Source organism: Neovison vison, chromosome 13 (assembly GCF_020171115.1).
Source record: "Neovison vison isolate M4711 chromosome 13, ASM_NN_V1, whole genome shotgun sequence".
In the NCBI taxonomy this organism is placed as follows: Eukaryota; Metazoa; Chordata; class Mammalia; order Carnivora; family Mustelidae; genus Neogale; species Neogale vison.
In genome coordinates, this window is record NC_058103.1 from 88,630,886 (window position 1) to 88,653,750 (window position 22,865).

Below are 22,865 nucleotides of genomic sequence, written 5' to 3' on the forward strand. Positions count from 1 at the left end.
TGTAGTGAGCTTAGACAGTGCTTTGAAAATCTAATTCCTTTGCCTTTTGTTTTGTATTGCCTAAGTGAGTGTCTCTCACATCTCTAGTCTGGATGTAATCTGCTTTGAAAAGCTTTTCATCTTCGATTGCAGAAAGTGCCAAGTATTTTTATTCTGTTAGCTAAATACATTGATCGACCCAGACTTCAGTCTGTAAGTTTTGCAGTGTGCTGCATGCTCTGGTGTCTATAGATGACTATTTCAGGTACACCACAGCAACTTTGTGTCTAGCTGTTGTAGTTTGAGTTCTGTTCGTATTGTAGAAAGTTACAAAGGTACTAAAAATTTAATTACAAGTTACCTTAAGAAAAAAATGTAAATATATTTTTAACATAGATTTAAAAATGCAACGCTGTAACTTACCTGCTGTAACTTACCTGTTTACGTGTCTTCCATAGTAGTCTGTCTGTCTGGCCCCGCATCAGGAACTAGGGCTTATTTATATTTATTTCTCTAGAACTTAGCTCAGAGGCCATCTCACAATAGTACATAATGAATGTTGCCTGACTATGGGAGCAAAACATTGGATACGCTTTCTGTATTGGGACTTCTGGGTGAGAAATTTAGGCTTTGTTGGGGGGGGGGCGAGATTCTAAGAAGGGAATATGAAGTGAGACTGCCTGTCACTGAACCCCGGGTTAAACACTGACAGCAGAACAATATTTTCTTCATGCTTAAGGTCTCTGTTTTCTGACCTGGAAGTAATAGAATTATTAGTTAAGTAAGCTCATGGTTTCCTGATGCTTCCTGGTTTTTCATAATTAAAAAGATTTTAAAGCATGCTATGAATGGCTCAAATGCCTGAAAAGTACAGTCAGAACCATACAGTCAGAATAGTGGCTGTGGAGAGAAGGAAGATGTGTCGAGCCTGAATCTTCCAGCAGTGACATGAACCCCTGCGAGGCAGATGCCAGAGCCTCTGATACCGGCCTACACGTGCTGGGCGTTTGCTTCAGCGCCCCAAGTGAGAAAGCGGGCGCCTGGCCTCACTTTAGGTCTCCCTTTGTTGTAGCTTAGGGGCTCTGATGAGGGGCGTGCTCAGCCCTCCCGCCCAGCGTCCTGCGGGCCCTGCGCAAGGAGCGCTCCGGGCACTGCGCCATTGACTCGGGCCCCGCCCACAGGCTCAGCGAGCCCCGAGCCGCTGTGGGCAGGGCCCGCACTGAGCTGCCGCTGCCGCCTCTGCGGCCCAGCACCGCAGGGATGGACGTTGGCAGGGAGCCACCAGATAAAAGCTCTGCGGTAAACGGCACTGTGTTGGTTTATAGATCTACTTGGCTGTTATAAAAGAGAAGTGTGTTTTCTGTCCCTTCTTCATGAAAAAAGGAAGAATAAAATGTCAACAAGCGCATCAAATAATAAAAACACAATCTGGGCCATATTTATCTAGAAGGTGCCCTGTGCTTGGAGCTCTTTGCGTTGAAGGCACGCACTTCCTCAGCGATATGGATTAAAGATATGTAAAGTCCTTGTTTTCACTTTTAGCTTTTATGCCCAAAGAAAGGCAGGCGTCAGACAGAGCCTTTTATTTCATCCGGTTTGCCAGTTGCCTGGACTTGTTTATTTTCTGTGTTGCTGTGCATTTGAATTTTTGTGTTTTGTTTTGTTTTGTTTTGATGCTTTTGAGGATAGATATTATGGGCATTAAATCTATTAAAATTTAGTTTTTAAATTAAAGTGATTTTATTAAAAGTACAAATTTTACCGCCCTAGCTCTTCTTTAGGCCGGCTTCAAGTTTAGTTTGCAAATACAATTCTTTCTATTATATCTAGCATGTTTCTCCAAGCATTTTTAAGGGGACTTGAAAAATGTTTGGTTAATTTGAATAATGCTAATGAACTAAATACTTCCAATGGTTGTAAACTACAGTTATGAATTTTACATTTTGGATGATTTTTAAATACTTCAGATGCCTTCCTGAATTCTAAATAGTTTTTTATAACTATTAAAGTTATAGACAGATAACATCATCTTAGAAGTTCCAAAATTTCAATTTAAAACCACAAGTCTAAAGCAATTATATATTCTAAAGGGAAGTTTCAAGACTCTCATTCTAGTATGCTCTTAAACATTACAGGGATATAAAATCCCCAAATGCTCAGATTCCTTCCTAATCAAAAGCACAGATCCTAAGATGTGAACTTTGACTTTGCTATGTTTACCTCTACATTTTCCCAGGTTTAAAATACACATGCCCCCCTGAAGGAAGACCATTCCACCCAGTTACCTGAGCTCTCTGCTAGCCCACTCACTGGACTCCTGGAAGGGGCCCTGCAGGAATTCACTGAACTCCGTACCGCAGTTATGATGGCACAGTGTTTAGAAGGGAGAATGGGTACAGCCTCACAGGTCACATGGTGCACATAGCCTGTTTCCTCAGTCTAGTGACCAGAGATGGTAGACCCACCCAGGGTACCACTGGATTGGATTTTGCAATTCTTTGGCTTGTAAAATGAATGAAATACCCTCTCCACAGATCTCTAAACAGTTCAACTAAATGTGATCTTACTGTTCTTTCATATTCTTAGGATGGCCGCGTTCTCATGGAATATTCTGAGTGCCACAGACCCTTAAACGTGATCTTGGATTGCATTTTCGATTATTCACATAGCTTTGTCTCACTTGCCATCACTTCCCATGTCTATCTGCTGACTTCCTCCAGGCATAGATTATCATTTTTCACATTACTGCTCTTAATTATCATGACAGGAGAGCTGAATATTTATTCATTCCTCTTCTAATTCACTGTACAAATTGTTTATCTGTTCTTCAAAACATAAGAAAATATTGGCGCGGGGTGTTTTAGCAAATCCTTCCAAAGATGAGATGTTGTTTGGTTTCTATGACAAAAGTTTTTACTTCCCTTAACTATAGCCTACCTATAAGGATGCCTTGGCGAAGAATTCCCCAGGGCTTTGCCTGAAGATCTGCTATTTTGTAAGGTAATGTTTCTGTGCGCATTTGGGACTTGCAGAGTAGGTGAAATGAAAGCCTGAAGCATGGGATTCTAGTTCTTTCCTCATGCTCCCCACCTTTCCTGTACCTCTATAGAACAGCTCTGGACGGACTGGAAAGGGCAGTGCAGCCTACTGGAGATTCCTTATTGGAACATGGTTTTGGCTCATGTACTCGAGCTTAATATTTGATACCAACATTTTATTCAGTCTTAAAGCATTTTTGTATCAAATGGCATAGGGAGAGATACAGAGATAAGGAAGGACCTCCTCGTCATTTCGTTTTTATTCCTAATTATTAAAATAATACAGCTTATATTAGAGCATTTTGAAAATTCAGTAAAGAGTATAACTATAGTAATAGTTATCCATATCCCACTACCTATTTTGGAATATTTCCTTTGTCAGTTTTCTAAGAAGTTTTATTTTTCTTTTTTAACATAGTTGAGATCAAAAGACATTTTTGTATCCTGTATTTTTCACTTAATTTTATATCCTAGGAATCTTCTTTAGTCATTAAAAGCTTTTTTTTTTTATTTTTCATGGTAATATATTGTAAGATATGAGAAAGTGTGATTTACAGATTGACTCCCCCATCTTTGGACATTTGGTTTGTCTATAACCATACTCCTTGTAATTATCTCTGATATGCATGATTGTGCCTAAATCTTTGCCATGGCTTTTTCTGCTGTGCTGTGCCTATCCTGTCAAAGCATATGGTGTGTGGAGGGGCAGAGGACTCTCAGCAGGTGGTTTTCTTTCCATCCCCCACACCATCACCCCACCCCCTTATATTCTGTATATAGAATTTATATTCCATATTCCCAGGCACATAGAAGGACAAAGCAGTCTCTGTCTTTTTCTGATTCCTCTTCGTGGGAAGAACCCACCGAAAAGCACGAGTCCTTGGCTTCAGTTTTGGATTGTTGTGGTGGTTGTTGTTTTAACTGCCCCCACCCCTGCCCGTAGGTACTGGATAACAGAATTCTGGATCATGTTTAAAATGGATGCCAGCTTGACAAACACTATGGAAGAGTTTCAGGAACTGGTGAAGGCTAATGGTGAGGAGTTACACTGCCGCCTGATCGACACAACTCAAATGTGAGTGTCAAGGTTTTGACTCTTATTTGCAGACCATCTTACATGTCTCCTGGGCTGCTCAGACAGGCTCAGATTGTATCCCCAAAGGGAAAACACTGATGTTTAACAGGAAAGCAGAGAAGCTCCCCCCTACCCCGCGCCCCCCACCCCACCCTGTGATAAAGCTGTGAGTGACTAATATCAAAGAGTGGGTAAAAAAAAAAAAAAAGGTCCCAGTGAAGAAGAAATCAAGTAGTGAGATAGTGACTAAAATGTATCCAGATCATGAGAAACTGAAAGTACCACCCCTAGAAGCTTCCTTGGCAGCTACAGCCTGGGGGAAGGGACTGCTGAGAAATGGATTGAGTGGTGGGTTTCTAATCTATGGGGATGTCTACAAGAGACACTTAGGACTTGCAGAGATGGGAAGGCTCACGGGAATAGTTCAGATTATTCCTTGAATTTCTTACCTAGGATATTGGTGCCCTCTGGAAAAATGAGGGCCTTTCCTAATTTTGAGAGAGAATGGTTACAGCTAAAGTTTTTTGCAACATGACCGCTTTATTTTGCAATGCTAGAGATCCCTAGGACATAGAATTCTAGGATTGAAGCATATCCTAGAGATCATGTCATGCAACATCCTGGAAACCAAAGGCTTGGCAAGGTCGTCTGGGGTCACACAGCGGCAGAGCAGAAGCTGGACTCAGGCAGCTGTCTGTGCACTGAGCCACAGCCCCACAGAAATGACTTCAGAATCACACTGAATCGTCTTGGGTACCTCTCTGTGGATGCCAGTTTGGATCCTCTGTACTTCTCTGCTTAGAATTTGCAACTTGAAAGATAAAAGAAAATTTCAAAGTAACACTGTTCTTATTTTAAAACTGTAGAACCTGGGGCACGGGGCAGTTCTCAGACCCTGATCTCCTTGTCCTAGGGTGTCCCTAGCTGACTGTCGTCTCCCAAGATTTTCCGTGGTATATTCTTAAGGAAGCAGTCAGTGGGATATTGTCTGACCAAATATACTTGAGAAATAATGAGTTCATCTTCCCTTTGGTATCTCACTCTGTAACATGTTATAACATATACAGGCTACAGAATTTGTAACCTTTCCCAAACTCACTTGACCACAGAACCCTTTGTTAAGGGACAAGTTTCTCATCAATACCAGTTTGGGAAACAGATCTCTACCCTGCTACCTCTCAAAATGCTGCTTCCTTTTGCTTCCTTAGTGAAGGAAATTGAAACTAAGAATTGACATGGGTCAATTCTAAGAAAATGTGGGGGCAGAGGGCACTCTAGAGTTAGCTAGCCTTCCTCAGTCATTTCCTCAGCTGGGAAAATTTGAGGAAAGTGCCCCAAGTCTGCCCAGAGTGATGACATGTTCCTACATGACTCCCTGCATCATGGCTTTTCATCTCTCTCGTTCTCTGTGCTCTCCTGGCATGAAGGCTGCCCTACCACCTTGAGATAGAGTCCCCATCACCCTCCTAAGAAAGAAGGAACCCACAAAAGGCACAGAGAGAGCAGAGATGCCAGGGGCTAGACAAAGGAGAGCAAGGACCAAAAGCCAGGAAACTGTGACCCATGCCTGAGACTGTTTTTCCCATGGCCTTAAAGTAAAAACATTTTACCCAAGTCTCATGATGTGTTCAGAAGGTTCACTGAAAACCAGCAAGGCTTTCCTACTTGGTACCATAGGACACACAAAAAAAAAAAAAGTGACTGGGGGAAACCATTTAATGCTTTGTTTGGGCTGAGGAAAGTTAGCTAATTAATGGTGCTTTGTATCTCCTTGTGTGAAATGTGAATGAATTTATTTGAATTAAAAAAGTAATTTTGATTTACTTTTCCCCCATCTTCTCCCTTTCATGTTTACTTACAAAAAAAAAAAGCAATGCCCGTGACTGGTCCCGGAAGCTGACTCAAAGGATAAAATCAAATACCAGCAAGAAACGTAAAGTTTCCCTGCTCTTTGACCATCTGGAACCAGAGGAGCTGTCGGAGCACCTCACCTACCTGGAGTTCAAGTCTTTCCGGAGGATATCTGTATGTATTTAAGGAGCAGAAGAACTTCCCTGGGTTATTTCAGAAAATGAGAGAAATTCAGTGGCCCGTCTACCCTGGATCTCCCCTCAGGGGTGGTCGACTTTCCCATCAGACTTAGTGTAGTCTGGAAAATGAGTACACTAGAAATTTCTTTGTAGCTGGGCTGTGCTCTCCTTCTCCCATCCTCCGTGCCACCCCACCACTCACGTGACAGTACTGTGGGCACATGGGACACCCTGCACACAGACACACACACGTATGCATACGGCATACACACCCTCACACAGACACACCTTACCCTCATAACCATTAAGCTTCCAGAAATTTTTTAATTTTCCTTAAAAAAAAAAAAATAGGGATATGACTTCTCAGAGTTTTATTGGAAGAGGCTTTGAATGGCTCAGGGAAATCCTAAAATAAAGTAGATGCTAATGGTCTGGCCCAGAATATACCTAAGTTCTTGAAGTAGTGCCGACCAGGCCCAGCAATCACCCAAGATTCTAGATCTAAACCAGGCTGCCCCAAACCTTGCTCCTTAAAACTCTGTATGTGATACCCAAAAGAACTTGTCAACATGTCAGATCAACAGACCCCCACCGGCCAGTGGGCTTACCTGAGAAGTGACACCCTTAGCCCACTCAGGGCCCACCCCTCCCAGAGGTACATACAAGCTTCAGCTTTATCTAAAAATCTCTAAAAATAGAGCGTAGCTAGCTGTTGGATGTGTTTCTTGGAATGACCTGGGTTCCCCAGTTGAGGGGGATGGGTGCTGCTCAGAAAGGGGCCTAAACAAAGTCACTCAGCTCATCGCAGTCAGAGCTGGGGCTGGAGTCCTATGCCTCCTGATCACTCAGCTCCAATTTGTATGTGGAAGGACAAACCAGTTTCTGAGTTTATCTTTTCTCCCGTGATGTTGACGTCATCCTGTTTCTCACAGTGGTTGGGTTCTTTGACCTTGACCCCCCTACCCCCAGCTCCCATGTGGAAACAAGCCACCAAACGTTAATCCCCACCAGCACTCCAGGGTCCCCCCACTGCCCCCCCCAACACGGTACTCCCAAACAAAACCACAGGCCCCTATTAGGAAGCTCCACCCGGGGAGTTTCCATCTGGCAGTGCTGCTCCCGTCACAGGGTAGGACACTGAAGAGCCCTTGAGCACACAGCGGTGTGAGCCATGTGGGGGCCCAGCAGGCAGGGCGGCTCCTGCAGCCTCCAGGAGGCTCAGCTCCGAAGAAGCAGGAGTGAGGATCCTGGAGCACTAGGACTAGGCACTAGGGCTCCCCCCAGGTGGAGGCCGTGCTCCATTTGCCAATGAAAACGTCCATTTGAACTTTCTTTTGGGCGGCATCATCCCCTCCTAGGAGAGGATTTGGGTGGGTGGGTGGGGGATTTTTTCATTTTCCTACACAGTTCTAAGCAGTTTCCCCAAATATGTTCCTTCAGTGTAGTTGGAGGGAAATTTCTGTCTGCTGTGAACAGAGTGACATTTGATATTTTCTGCTAATTTTAGGCCTTATTATAGTACTGATTCTAAAAACTAAGTGGTTTTGATGTTTTATTTACAGTGGGGAGGGGTATATCCATGTATTCACTGGAGAAAGTCATGGGAGCTTTCTCTCGGAACCAGGAAGATTGCTTACGTGTCCTTCTTGAGTCATTTTTGCTCATATTTTTCCACCCAGCAGCAATCACTGGCTCCCCCATGTCTGATTTCAAAGGGGGCGGGTGGTTCAGAAGCAGAGAGCTCCAAAGAGCTGAGAAACCGCACCAAAAGCTTACCCCGAGCAGATGGCTCCTCCCTCTTGGTTGTACCACTTGAACAGGGGATCATCAGGGAGAGGGATGAGGTGGCTGTAATCCTTGCTTAGCCAGTGACCTGCCCAGACAGCTCCCCTTTCACAGGAGCTGACCGCGGTCAGCCCTAGTCAGTGTCATTGTCCAGTTAGAAAACTGGTCACTACCAGCTAACCACACGGCCTTTGCTCCAGCTGGTGAGTCAAAGGGAATCCAGACAGGTTTGATGTCACTTGAGGTTGATTATCCTGTCAGTGCCACCTCACATGTGCAGCACTCTGAAAAGTTAAAGTGCTTTCAGACATTGTTATGTTCATAACAGTTCCGTACTTAGGGCAGAATTTATGATCCCACTTTCAAGAAAACAGGTGCAGGTACACGGGGTGGGGGGAGAGTGAGAGAGGGGAGATTTTTTTCCCCTTTAGCTTCATCGGCAGAACTCAAACTAGTATAGATCTTACTCAATGTACGATGGGTTTATTGGGCCATAAACCCATTGTAGGTTGAAAATATCACAAGTTGAAGATGCTTTAACACTTCCAACCTGCCAGCATCATGCACAGCTCAGCCTAGCCCACCTTCAGTGCACTCAGAACACTAACATTAGGGGCACCTGGGTGACTCAATGGGTTAAGCCTCTGCCTTTGGCTCAGGCCATGATCTCGAGGTCCTCAGATCAAGCCCCACGTCGAGCTCTCTGCTCAGCGGGAAGCCTGCTTCCCCCCCCCCACCTCTGCCTGCCTCTCTGCCTACTTGTGATCTTATGTGTCAAATAAATCTTAAAAAAAAAAAATTAGTGTACAGTTGGGCAGAATCATCTGTTGAAAAGCCTATCTGTAATAAAATGTTGAGTATCTCCTGTGATTTACTAATACCGTACTGAAAGTGAAAAAGTTTATAGGAGTACAGGATGGTTGTAGGCATATCAGTTGTTTATCCTTGTGATCACATGGCTGCCTGGGAGCCACAGCTCACTGCCCGGCATCACGAGTTTTGCACTGCATATGGCTAGTCTGGGAGAAGATCCAGATTCAAAATTCAAAGTATGGTTTCTTAGGAATGCATATGGCTTTTGCAACATTGTACAATTTAAAAATCCTGAAAAAAAAAAATCCTAAGTCAAACCATTCTAGTCAGGGACTGTCTATACTGAGATTTCTCTTAGAAGGGCCAGTATCATTATTGACTCAGAATACAGTATTTGGATTAACTAGTGTGTGGATACATCCACTTGGGCCTGATGACTTTTGATGTAGAGAAACCATGCTTTGGGTAGCATAAGAAAGATTTCCTTCCCACCATTCTCATCAGCCAAGTGGAAGACTTGCAAGAGGGGGGCCACAAAGTCCTCAGCCCCATAGCATCAACTGAACTGTCCTCAGAGCAGAAGTGTTGTGCCTCTCGGATCTCCCAGATGACCAGAGGGCCAGTCCTGATGGGTTTCTTTTTCCCTAGTTCTCCGACTATCAGAATTACCTCGTGAATAGCTGTGTGAAGGAGAATCCCACCATGGAGCGGTCCATTGCCCTGTGTAACGGCATCTCCCAGTGGGTACAACTGATGGTTCTCAGCCGCCCCACCCCGCAGCTCCGGGCAGAAGTCTTCATCAAGTTCATCCAGGTGGCTCAGGTCAGTGACTAGATTAAGAATTTGACCCCTATGAGGCAAAGTACCCCCCCCCGCCAGCTTTCCCCTCCCAAACCACAGTGGAATTTATATGATGTAAACTGTCCCAGATTTAGATAAGGTGACATTTCTATTTCCCACATAGGAACAATATGGTGAGGACCATGCTGATTATCTCAGGGGTCGGGATACACTTCTACATCTGTTTAGATCTTTAAAAAAATATTTTTACTATTTTTTAATTTAAAGTAATCTCTACCCCCAGTGTGGGACTCAAACTCACGACCCCAAGATCGAGTCACACGCTCTTCTGACTTAGCCAGCCAGGTGTCCCAAGTTTCTGTTTAGATCCTTTAACATATTCAGAAGATGCTTCCCAGCCCACATTGTTTCCCCAAATCTGGCCCACATGGCAAAGGCAGTCTCCCAGGTCTTAACGGGTCTGGACCACCTCAGTTGTCTTAGCCCTTTGAGCCCATATTGTGTTGAATGGCTGCGTTTAACGTATGAACATGGCAGAGTTTAAGCATCCGATGAGAGGAAAACAGAAATTCTAGCTCCAGAAATTCTAGCTCCTCTCTCCCAGTGACTGTCCTGCATAGGCACTGGCATGACATAAGAGAATAAGACAAAGTCTTGGTCTTTAAAAATATAAGTCTGGTTATTTGAGATGAAGAATATAGAATATTATTACCTCTAGATGGTCAAGACCAGTGTTTCTCAAATTTTGGTACATGGGCCACTTGCTCTGTTATTAACTGAGGATTTAACCTAAGTTCAGCCCCACATCTCAGGAATCAGAATAGCTGCACTTAGATCCAGAAATCGGCGTTAAGCAAGTATGCTGGGTGGTTCTTAGAAACAGTGATGTAGAGGATGGCCCGCGGAACTAGTGCAACAAAGGAAGGAGATGTGCCACCTTGCTAGATATGGTCTGAAGTTAAGCCTACAGGGGAAAATAGAAAACCCCAACACCTGACTGCTAGGCTTTGACCAGTATTAGGAAGACTAGCAGTGCAGAGCGGAGAGGTGTGTAACTGACATGTGCATTAACTACGTTCATCTCTTTTCTGTGTCACAGAAGCTCCACCAGCTACAGAACTTCAATACGCTGATGGCTGTGATAGGTGGACTCTGTCACAGCTCAATCTCCAGGCTCAAGGAGACAAGTTCACATGTCCCACACGAAATCAATAAGGTCAGTGTCACTGCTTCCTTCCCCCAGGCCCTCTTAGTAGCCTTCCCAGGACCAGCCTCAACACTTATTAAGAGGCAACCAGAAGGCATTTCCAAACCGTAACACCCTTTGTTAACTAACTAGGCAAAATACTGGAGAGGCAACCCCCCGCAAAAACCCACAGGATAGGAATATCCCAGGTCTGAGAGTGACTGTAATTCAGTCTGACCTCAGTGTCACTGCACGCGTCCCTGTGGGTCAGTTGAAATAATGTGTGCCTCTCTCCGGTGCGCCCATAAATATTCAGAGTCATGGTCATGGTCTTTAATATCAACTCCCTTGATGCCGCAACTTGTTCCAAAATGGTTTCTTTCCTAAAAGAGTGGTTGGGTGGACCATAGTTCAGTTTGTATGTAAGTGACACATAAGAAACCTACCTCTCCAGATCTCTTGGAGAATGACATTCCAGACAGTTGAATTTTCCCAGAGTTGAAAACGAGCTTTTCGGGTGCCATTTTGTACTAGTGTTTTATTGAGGAATATTTCTCTTAAATGCCTTATGCACTTTTCTCAGTTCTTTAGATTTTACAGAATAGGCTTTAGTCCTTTATAACATAGGGCTGTTATTATGAATACAAACCACTAAGATACACTGAAGATAGAAATGCAGTTATGTACGGTATGGATTAGCTAACAACTGCTCTTTGAGCATTTTCATCTCACATGAGGACCTATCAGCCCTCCCTTACTAATCATAACCCCCCAGGTCCCCCACCTGTCCTCCCATGCTGCACAGAGCCTCTTCTTTGGGAGACATATCTGTGTACCATTGTCCTGTCATTCCCAGCTGTTCAGCCTACTCTTGGGAAGTCTCGGATTCATCATCTCCTGCTCTCACCATCCTGAGTTCTGGGGATGCTTCCCCACCATCCCCCTTCCAGGTCCCTACTAGGTCTGGTGAAACTTAGTGGAACCTTCAAAAATACTGTCCATGTCTCAGAAGTGACAGAGGGAGACAGTTCTGGAGATGAACATGCCCTCGTGTCACCTCACTGGCAAGATCGAGCCTGCGCTCTCCAGCATGGCACCCCCACAGCAGTGCTTCTGTGTCTGAAGCTCTTTGACCATCAGGGCAGTCTGCACAGCCCATTAGTGAGGCCAGAAGTAAAGCAAGAACCTCCTTCTCCTCTAGTAGTTTATTTCACCTCCCAAAGGGAGCAGAACTATCTCATTTTTGCTGCTAGTCTGTCGTCATGTGAGCCCCTTCCATACTTCAAGCTCACAGGCACTGTTTGCTGAGAGGTAAAGAGGAAGGAGGCTCTTGCCCACTCACAGTGATTGAGGGGAGCTAACTCCAAGCCTCAAATCCTTCACTGAAGAGAAATGGTACTTGTTAGGCCACAAGAATTTCCAGCAGCATTTAGAAGTTATTTTGTGGTCTAACATGATTGGTGGACAGTCTTTGCCTCCCATCTTTGCATCTGAGGAAGCTGTTCATCTTGCACGAGGACTGGGGTTCTGCGAACTGCTTGCTCACTTGAACCAGGCGTGTTTGTGGAGCACCCGGAGCTGGCTGCTCCCTATTCATGCTGATGAGCAGCCGTGCCCCTTTCAGGGCTGGGGCAGGGCGTGGGCTCTCAGGAAGAGCTCCCAGGCCTTCTGCCTGGTCTTCCTGCATGCCCTCTGCTGGGAATCGGTCTCCGGTGCAGGATTTCAGTCTGTGAATGGAATAGCATGGGCTTCCTCTGACTTAGGCCCATCTTAGAATCCCTGAGATAAAGCCCGCAGAGCATGTGTGGACCGCTGAAACCCCACAGCTTCCCCCCTGTCTGCAGTAGTCAGCACTTCCAACGGCACACTTCACTTGTGTCTCTGGAAGCGTGCAGAAGATACTAGGGAGGGAACAGCATGGCTCGGGGATAGAGGTCAGAGGGACATTTACTATGTACTATATATTCTTGTGCCTTTTTAGTTTTCATCTCAGGTTTGTATTTTTAAAAAACTAGCATAAAATGGTAAGACTGCACTTAAAATTTTTCAGTTACATAGTATAATCAAGTAAAGCATACCTTGTGTTTGTAGATGCACTCTGACACTTGAAAGAAACCAGAGTTTTAACTTGGGAGTCACAGTCTGCAACTTCTAGGTGAATCAGCTCCTGCCCCATTCGGGATGGGGTGAAATCATGGGAGGAGTTGAGAGTATTGCAGACAACACACGCTGCCTGGTGGATACCTGTGACTGGGTGTCTTCTATTTTGTAGGTTCTGGGTGAGATGACCGAGCTGCTGTCCTCCTGTAGAAACTATGACAACTACCGGCGAGCCTATGGGGAGTGCACCCAATTTAAGATCCCCATTCTGGGGGTGCACCTCAAGGATCTCATCTCTCTGTACGAAGCCATGCCCGACTATCTGGAAGATGGGAAGGTCAACGTTCACAAGCTGCTGGCCCTTTACAATCATATCAGTGAACTGGTCCAGCTGCAAGAGGTGGCCCCACCCTTGGAGGCCAACAAGGACTTGGTGCACCTGCTAACGGTGAGGTTCCCATAGGAGGCAGATACTAAGGATGAGCTGTGTGCCACCCACCACTCCCTGCAGCCTCACAGATACTAGCTCAGTTAATAAAAACTCTCGGAAGTAGATACTATGATGGTCACCATTTTATGGATAGGGATACCGAGGCACAAAGGTTTAATTGGTCAGGGTACCGCTCATGATTAAGCAGCAGAACCTGGATTCAGACTCAAGTAGTGGAACTCCAGAGGCTGTGCTTATAAACAGTATGCCCTTAGGACTTCTAAAACTGTTTCCCACCCCTCTACAAAAGCAATCCTTAACTCTCTGGGAGGAGCCGATAGCAAATCAGGACCTAGGCTTTGTAAGAGATGGAGTACACATATTCTCATTTAAAAAAGAGTAAGGCAGTGAGGAAAAAATAAAAAAGGAGGCATTCAAGGCAAGAATACGTGAACATTTACGGTACAGGGACCAGGATTTGCGCTTTGGGTCCACAGTGAGATCAGATGAGGTCTCTTCCAGACCCACAATTCTGTAGTTCACCAGCTGTGTGACTATGGGCATGTAATTCTAAATCTGTTACCTTTTCTGTAAATCAGAGATCAGTCTCTGGGATAACTTGTAACTTCTTTCAGTTCTAAAATTACACAATTCTTAATCTGCACTTTCATAGAGTGGCATAATTATTAGAACCTCTTCTGCCCTTACAGGATAATTCCAAGAGCTCCACAGTTCACATCCTAGCCCTTTTGGCAGTTGGCCAGGTGACCATGGCAGGTCTTGGCCATAGACGTCACCTGTGAAGATTTACCCACCTTAACTTTTTTGAATCACAAAATCACATGATGAAAACTGTTAACATTCTTCCCAGAAAAATATACATGAGTTCTGGACCTCTTGAAGTCATCCACAGGCTCTAGGTTAAGATTATTATTATTTTTTTAAGATAATTTATTTATTTATTTGACAGAGAGAGAGATCACAAGTAGGCAGAGAGGCAGGCAGAAAGAGGGAAAGAGAGGAGGAAACAGGCTCCCCGCTGAGCAGAGAGCCCGATGCGAGACTCGATCCCAGGACCCTGAGATCATGACCTGAGCTGAAGGCAGAGGCTTTAACCCACTGAGCCACCCAGGCGCCCAAGGATAAGATTATTTTTAAGAACTCTCCCTTCTAGATTTTATGGTGTTAAGATACATGAAACTGATTAACTCTTAATATCATTTAATACCTGTTATCACTTAAACTGGGTCCGGCTATAGAGAACAAGTGAGGTGGGACCATCTGACCAGATAGAGCCTTTTGCCTAAGCTCTAAAGGCTTAGATATTATATTTTAAAAGAGGACATCTTGGTATTTCCCCACAATTTAAAAACATTTTAACAAGGAGCTAATGCTAGCCCAATTACAGTAGTGTTACACCCCCCCCCCCCAAACTTTGTGACTTGTAAAAACAAGCTTGTAGAATGGCCAAGAAGAGTAAAGAAACACATCAGCCGTGGGACAGAAAAACGGCATCCTAGCAAGTAACTATGTTCTGCTTTGACCTGCAGCTGTCTTTAGATCTCTACTATACCGAAGATGAAATCTATGAGCTTTCCTATGCTCGGGAACCAAGGAACCACAAAGCCCCAGTGAGTTGTGCATATTTTTATGCTAAGATTACTGCATGTGACACGTGCTTTACAAGCTGCTCATCAAGGCCATCATTTTAAGGAACATATTTATCCAGTTTAATAAGTATTAGGTTTCCACTACGTGCCCAACCTTGTGCTAGGAACAGAGCTTCAACATATGATTCAGTAGTTCCTGACCATAGTGAGCCTGTCATCTGCCTGAAGGGATGAGACAAATATGGGAACGGTAAACGCACATGTGCCCTAAGCACATCCCAGTGAGTGGCTGGTGATTTACCAAGTATAGAAGGGAGAGTCGTTGGCCATAGTGGCCTCTCCTTCCTATTTATTATATAGTACCCTGCATCAGTTGTTTCTTTTCTCTGATTTGTTGATAAGCATATACATCCCAAGTAGGAATGACCGATCATCCTTTATTCATCTGGGTCAGAAAGAGCAGTCTGCTCGGGCCTTTGACCTCTTGTGCGGAGGAGTCCTCAAAACCGCAGTCCAGGCGCTGCCTGGTAGGACCCTCACAGGTTGTCTGGCCTGCCTCTCCTCCAGGCAGGTGAGAATTTCAGCCTTCTTTCCGAAGGATGGGTATCCACCACCCCACCCTCCAGTCTCCTGCGAAGCTTCTCAGCCCCCAACCATGTGGTACTCAAGCAGGGAGGTACCCGTGCATAAGTAATCCAATTTCTCTGTTCAGGTGGCCAGATTTCATTGCCTCTACACAGAAAAATCACATTCTAGCTCCTACTGTAATGAAAGCTGTTCACTGAAAATACTTGGCAGTTTCTGTTTTCAGGGCATTAGAGGGCATTTCAGTGGAAAGGGTACATTCTCCCATGTCTGGAAAAGATTTTTATAGGGGCAAGTCTCATGTTAAGAATGGATTCCATCGCAGCTTGTCCAGGTCTTAGACCTCTCCTTCTGTCATCCTGCCTTTGTTTCAGCTATTTTTCTCCCCATCTACGTCTGTTAGTAAGTAGAGAACAGAGAGAAAATTTAAAGGAGCCACTGTACTTTTGCTGATAGCTCTGACAAAAGGTTTAATGCAGAGGGAATGGAGAATTTTGAGTTACCTCAAAATTGTCAATGTCAAATAGACATATATATTTGAATATATATGAGGGGCACTTGGTCAGCTGTGAAGCACACTTGCATTGGCCACAATGACAGTTGGGAGATTTCAATTCCATGTGGGCTTTCAGCAGCTTGCCCCTGTGCCCTGCACAGAGCGGGCAGTTGTCCGCAGTGCGGCCATGAGGTAGTGGGAAAGGAAGGAGCTGTACGTTGTACTACATTCTAGTCATGGCGATTTCTCTGAATATTTCATTTCAGCCACTAACACCCTCAAAACCACCAGTAGTAGTGGACTGGGCCTCTGGAGTATCTCCCAAACCGGACCCAAAGACCATAAGCAAACACGTCCAGAGGATGGTGGATGTAAGTACAGCTATGTTTCAGCAGACAAAGCAAGGCACAGCCTGGCTTAGCTTTATGGGGGGCAGGGGAGGCACACCCACAATGGCAGAAACAAAAAGGTGGGAAACTTGAAACCTGTTCCTAGTGAGCACGGGGAGCCGCTTCTCATACTGGGTCTGCAGGACAGCTCACAGGTTACATTTTACAAACACACTCGGGCCTCATGTTGGGGGGAGGTGTGCTGTCTCTTGAAGACCTAGTTAGGAGGGCATATATTTAAAGGCTGGCAGTTGATTTGTGAGACAGAGAGGCATTAGAAAAGGTTTGAGTAAGGATAATAAGGAGAATCTCATACTGAAAATTTGGGGCCTCTCTATCGTCTTCACTATTCCTGTTGAGGAGGGAGTACATCCTTTTGGGTCTCTATATTCATCCTTGTGGACCAATCCTGGGTAGTAACAGAAAAGTGAGAGCGAGCATGTGACAGAACCACGAGCCCTGGAGGACTAAGGGGGAAGGAGCACTTCCCCTGGGCTCTTGGCCGCACACTGGAAGGGGGGCAGAGCAGAGGGAGAGCAGCCCCTGTAAGCTCCCAGCCCCCGCAGACACGGGCCCAGGGCAGACCTGCCACGTGCCCCAGTGCTTCTCTGCGGTTTTGGGATCACGTCTCCTCGTTCTCTCATTCAGGCTGAGGAGAGGCTTTTGTCAGATATTCCAGCCCCAGAGAGAAATGAATGGTTTTGCTTTGGTAATCACCAGAGAAACTCCTTTTTTCCCCACAGTCCGTCTTTAAGAACTATGATCATGACCAGGATGGATATATTTCTCAGGAAGAGTTTGAAAAGATTGCTGCCAGTTTTCCCTTTTCCTTCTGTGTGATGGACAAAGATAGGTGAGCGTTTGTGAACGGGAACAGGAGGCTCCTGGTGCTGAGGAGCGAGTGGCTGTCTGGTGTTGGTTCGGACCACCACGACCATGAAAAATAAAAGTGTTTTAAATGCGTCAGAATTGAAGGTTTCAAAAATCTGTCAGTTAAGGAATAGTCAACTAAAAATTAAGAAAACCTTTAGTGTTCCTTCTTGCTTGATCCACAGATTAAGAGAAACAATTATTTAATACTTTGCCCATTACTTTTCGGAAGGTTACACAAGCTCTATGTTGGATCTCTGTATAAGATCAAAGGATGGCTGGTGGGCTCCAGTTATGTGTCAGGTAGGGTCCAAAGTCAGAAACCACAGCATAAGGCACTTCTGTCCCTTATAGTTTCCATGTCTTTTTTGAGTGTTCAAATTGGCTAGGAAAACTTACTTTAGCCAAGGAACACCTCTGTAGAAATGACTCTTGCCATCTTATCTCCAAATGACGTGCTATCCACGCATCCCTATGGAAAAGCAGGGCTCATGGAGACAATCCCAAATACTACATACTATACCTACCAAAGAAGGGTAAAAACAGAGATGAGTTTCTAAGGCTAGAAGCCACTCTCATTACCCCAGACCCCACTTACACCTTGTCTGTCCCTTGCTGGCAGGGAAGGCCTCATCAGCAGAGACGAAATCACAGCCTACTTCATGAGGGCCAGCTCAATCTATTCCAAACTGGGCCTGGGCTTTCCTCACAACTTTCAAGAGACCACCTACCTGAAACCTACTTTCTGTGACAACTGTGCTGGATTTGTAAGTAGTTGTTTGAATGCTTGAGGCTGAACTGGGGGTGGGGTATGAGACAATTTAAATGATTAAGCCAGGCAGAGACCTTACTGCCCTTATCAACCATCCCGGCTTAGAGCCTAAGCAAACACCTAGAATAAGCTCATTCTCAAATGCATGGCTTTTACTTGAACTCCTCTACCATTTCTCCCAAACTGATTTCTTCCTTTGGTCCACGGGCCTGGGACAAATGGTAAGAAATGTTGAACTGCGGATATATTTTTCAAGTAATTATAGTCATATGCTGTTGGTATTGTAAGAAAAAGTATGAGACATCCCTGCCCATTCCCCTTCAAAAGGAACTGCTTTAAGAAGTCATGTGGCTCTGCTCCTCTCTGACCTCCCACCCTGGCTCTCCCAGTCCATGACCCCAGGATTCTACATGCTTATTCTTAGTTTGGAGTCCTGAGAAAGTGGTTAGTTCTTTGACTCATCTACTTCAGGCCTCAGGAAGGCCTCTTAAGTCCATGCTAGTGAATTCTTGAGAATTTTTTACTTTGATCAGCACAAACTCTTCCTATTTGCAATTTAAGGTCAGGAGAGTTAAGATGGGGAAGATAAAGGAGATTTCCTTCCCACCTGAGGAAGAGAACACAATGAGGGAAAATAAAGAATGGATGCCACTGTGTAGCCTCATACTGGACAGATGAATGGTCGCCGGTACACTCTAACCATATCTTGTCTGTCTCATAGCTCTGGGGAGTGATCAAACAAGGATATCGATGTAAAGGTAAGGCTCAGCTTTGTCTACTGTGTTGTTTTCTCTGGTCTCAGAGGCTCTCCTAATAAAGCATTTTTTACCAGAGGAGTTGTCCATTGAATCCACAACTTCTCAGCACAGCTCCCAGCCTCATTCCCGAACTGGTTTCCCTAGAGCACCCACTGAAAGTGACTGCCACCACAGAGAAGAGGAATGGCTGAGCGGCCAGTTATGAAGCTCCCCCACCCTTGCACGGTCCTCTCTCTGTGTGGGCTATCCTGGAAACAGGAAGGGTGGGTCTCCAAAGAAAGGCACTTTGGGAAAAGAAGTATTTACCAAAGGCCCTCGTCAGCTTTTCTCTCTTTTTTTTAAGATTTCATTTATTTATTTGACAGAAAGAGGGAGATCACAAGTAGGCAGAGAGACAGACAGAGAGGGTGGGAAGCAGGCTTCCTGCCAAGCGGGGAACCTGATGCGGGGCTCGATCCCAGGACCCTGGGACCATGACCTGAGCCGAAGGCAGAGGCTTTATTTAACCCACTGAGCCACCCAGGTGCCCCTCAGCTTTTCTCTTTTCAGTAGATTCCTCTGGACCTAACTGTCCTTCCTTATAACTAGAAAAATTCAGGAGTGAAGGAGAGGAGATTTTTATGGCGAGGAAGAAAGAGTAAGATGTAAGAGCTGCGAGCCTCCAGGGGGTCTCTGTAAAGTAGGCAGTGTATGTAGGATGACTAAGAAACCACTTCTCTCCAGGATAGTGGATGCTGCTTCTGATTCCGAGACTCATGATGAGAAGACTACTAGGTGCATAAGGAATAGGAGGTGGCAACTCCAGACTAGAACAGGCATGTGTGACAGGACAGCACTGCACAAACATGGTTTTGAGAGTCTGGAGAAGAAAGCGAAAGACTTCCTGACCAGAGTGTCTTGTCCACAGACTGCGGGATGAACTGCCACAAACAATGCAAAGATCTGGTGGTGTTTGAGTGCAAGAAGCGAGCCAAGAACCCAGCAGCTCCCACAGAGAACAGCCCTGGTGGAGGGCCAACATCTAGCCTTTACCCACTTGGAGCCAAAGACCTGCTCCATGGTAAGTAGGCACAGAGAACACTTATCTTGGAAAATGAAGTGGGAAGGATAAAGTTTTCGGGGAGCAAAGATTACTTTTGTCCTTCTCCCTCTTAGTAAAAACCACCGCAGATACATTTCAAGAAATACATATCACTTTTGGGGACCACAGTTCTGTCACATAAAATACAAATGTGGCAGAAAGCAGCACAAAGGTCAGGTTGTAAAATGGGAAATTAAAAAAAAGAAAAAAATCGCCCTAACACTCCCCAAAAATATAGGGTTGTTATTTTAGGGTAAATAATTTAAATATTCTGATACTTGATCAGAGGCTAATTACAATTTTGAGCTTTATTTGGGTAGATACTTCAAGTCAATTTATGTTCCCCTGCGGAAAAATTAAGTACGATCCTTATAAGGTTTCTAGTTTTAGAAGTACTGGTTTAAATTATAACTGTCATTTGGACAACTTTTTGTTGTCCAGAAGCCATTTTCATCACACCAATCCAGTATCTTGGCTATAAAGTTTAGTAATGAAAAATATGTAACATTTTAATAGAAATGCATGTTTCTTAAAAAACACTTTGTTTCATTTTCCCCAATCCTGGAAGGTAACCTTTTTATCCTCATTAAATGAAAAAGGCCAAACAGAATCTAAAATCTATTTATAAATGTGTTCCAAACAGCCCAGAATTACTGTTGAGTCTTCGTAAAACAATAAATTTAGATGATCAGTAGTCTACCTTACAGCCTACCAATCATCTCAAATATATCCACTCTTTACTTTTCCAAGAAATTATTCCTAATGGTCAATATTCAGGCTGGGTCCTGGGCAAGGGTGCTGAATGAAAGAAGTTGAATGAAGAAAACCAGAATGATTCTCTTTCCTTTTACCAATTAGTATCATACTAAGGGTCAGACATTTTAAGACACATTTCCACAAAGCTGGAACTTTAACTCTCACAGTTAAGCCACGTCGACTGTACAAATAGGTCCCAAAGAAAATTCGTACCAGCCTGGAGGCCACCTGCATGAGGACCAAAATTTGAATGCTGAGAGCTACCACATTCCAATGTCCACAGCAAACCTGCATGGACCATTTCTCTCCAGAACACTGAAGCAGGGCCTCACTTCAGCGAATCTACAGAAACCAAAATCTTCTAGGCAACCTTTGTGCATATAGAAAAATATCCTGTCGTCAGGGTAGATGTAGCCTGGCACCAGTGGCCATGGCTTCACCAGCAAAAGCCCCTGGACTTCAGGCCCCTTCACTCCCTGAAGAGGGTGCCTGAAAAGGAATCCACTTTGGACCCATGGAACACCTATAGCAACAAAAAGGGTCTCAGTTGAAAATAATAGGTCAATCCTGAGTCTGCTTTTCTGAGATAGAGTACTAATACATCATGTATCTTTCTACAGCTCCTGAGGAAGGACCTTTCACATTCCCTAATGGGGAGACTGTGGAACACAGTGAGGAAAGTAAAGATCGGACCATCATGCTCATGGGAGTGTCCTCACAGAAGATTTCTGTTCGGCTAAAGAGGACTGTCGCCCACAAGGCCACCCAGACAGAATCACTGCCTTGGCTTGGCACTGAGGCCCCCTCCAGTTCCTTTAGGCTGTCCTCTCCAAGGAAGACAGCCCAGGATACTCTCTATGTGCTTCCAAGTCCCACATCTCCATGCCCCAGCCCCGTCTTGATCAGAAAGCGGGCTTTCGTCAAGTGGGAAAACAAAGAATCCCTCATGAAGTCAAAGGAGGATCTCCGTCATCTCAGACCTCCAACCTACCAAGAGCTGGAACAGGTACCTTCCTTTTCTTTTCTTTTGGACTCAGAGAAATGGGATTAAACCAGGGAAGAATATGTAAGCTAAAAATTCCAACCAGGTTGGTTAATAAGACCAAAAAAGGAAAGAAAAGCTTCTGGCTTTCTTTCAAACCAGTGGAGGCCATGTCTCACATTACATGAGTAGAACAAGATATACCAGGCTCCCTACTGCCCTTTCAAAGTGTTGGTGCCGGGACGCAAAGTCTGTTCAAAGTAGATGCTTTGAGGAATAAACTAGTTTCTACTGATCAGCTTTACGGTGCTGACACCACACCCTTTTTTCTAAATGAAACTCAAACACATCGAAGAATGTGCAATTCTTCTATATGCATTAGACAGTATCTGGCAAGTGCATATAAATAGCTGTATATAATCTATAAACAACTATAGAAGCTGCTTTTTCTTCTGTTCAGCTTACAATGTCCTAATTATAAGGGGCCCCATAAAGGCATTATAAAAAAAGTTTATCAAGAAAAGAAGAAGAACACAAATTTGGGAATATGGTTCCAAGGTTAGAGAAAAGGGCATAATGAAAGAGGAGGACAGGGAAAGGGACAACAGGCAGTTGCCCAAATACTCAATTCTGTAGGGAAAATTACTAATGTACTTTTTGTTTGGCGTACAGGGCTCTTGGTGAGTCCTGGCTCAGATGGTTTCCTACCAATGATAGGGAAGCTCAGATCCACTTCATCATAGATTTTTCTAAAATGTCAAGGTTAGCAATGTGTTAGCAGTACAAACAGAAAACCAACAACCACCTAGCTAGGATTCGTTAAATAATTCAACATACTACATAGTGAAATTGCCCAAAATGGCCTCAGAATTCCCTGCGTTGTACCTTCCCTGTCAGACTCCTAGAAACTGAAATACAGAAATAGTTGAAGAAACAAGTGAGATAATACATGTGAAACTCTTGTTTTGGTGTCTGGAACAAAAAACATAATAGTAGGAAAAAAGAACAAATTTTCTTGATGAAAGGTATTCTCTGGCTCAGAGTGGTGGTGTTTTTTTAAGACCTGCTTTAAGAAGTCAATCAGAAGGTGACAAAATGTGGGTTACACAAAGCCCTTTCTCTTCAGGTGTAGCAACTGCCAAAGGCATTACAAGAACTCATCTTTGTGATTCTAATCTCAAAGATACTGTGCCTGGCTTAGTCCTCTGTAAAATACAAGGCCAGGAGTCCATGCTCTCTATGGTTTGCTCCAGATCTTGAATAATTACTCTGTTATCACGGAACGCATTTACCTAGCACACAGCAATCCAGATAATTTCCATTAAGAAA

The 22,865-nt window shown here is 44.4% G+C and overlaps 1 protein-coding gene across 1 annotated transcript in view; it reads left to right on the forward strand.

Annotated features, from left to right (window-relative positions):
• RASGRP1 (RAS guanyl releasing protein 1) overlaps positions 1-22,865 on the forward strand; it is an 81,165-nt gene that overhangs the window by 50,438 nt on the left and 7,862 nt on the right. The window contains exons 4-16 of the mRNA XM_044231550.1: positions 2,917-2,979; positions 3,961-4,092; positions 5,964-6,117; positions 9,369-9,542; positions 10,621-10,737; positions 12,980-13,255; positions 14,788-14,868; positions 16,195-16,299; positions 17,061-17,170; positions 17,810-17,954; positions 18,681-18,717; positions 19,625-19,777; positions 21,175-21,560. Coding sequence (XP_044087485.1) covers positions 2,917-2,979; positions 3,961-4,092; positions 5,964-6,117; positions 9,369-9,542; positions 10,621-10,737; positions 12,980-13,255; positions 14,788-14,868; positions 16,195-16,299; positions 17,061-17,170; positions 17,810-17,954; positions 18,681-18,717; positions 19,625-19,777; positions 21,175-21,560 — 1,933 coding nt within the window. The remainder of the gene's footprint in view (positions 1-2,916; positions 2,980-3,960; positions 4,093-5,963; positions 6,118-9,368; positions 9,543-10,620; positions 10,738-12,979; positions 13,256-14,787; positions 14,869-16,194; positions 16,300-17,060; positions 17,171-17,809; positions 17,955-18,680; positions 18,718-19,624; positions 19,778-21,174; positions 21,561-22,865) is intronic.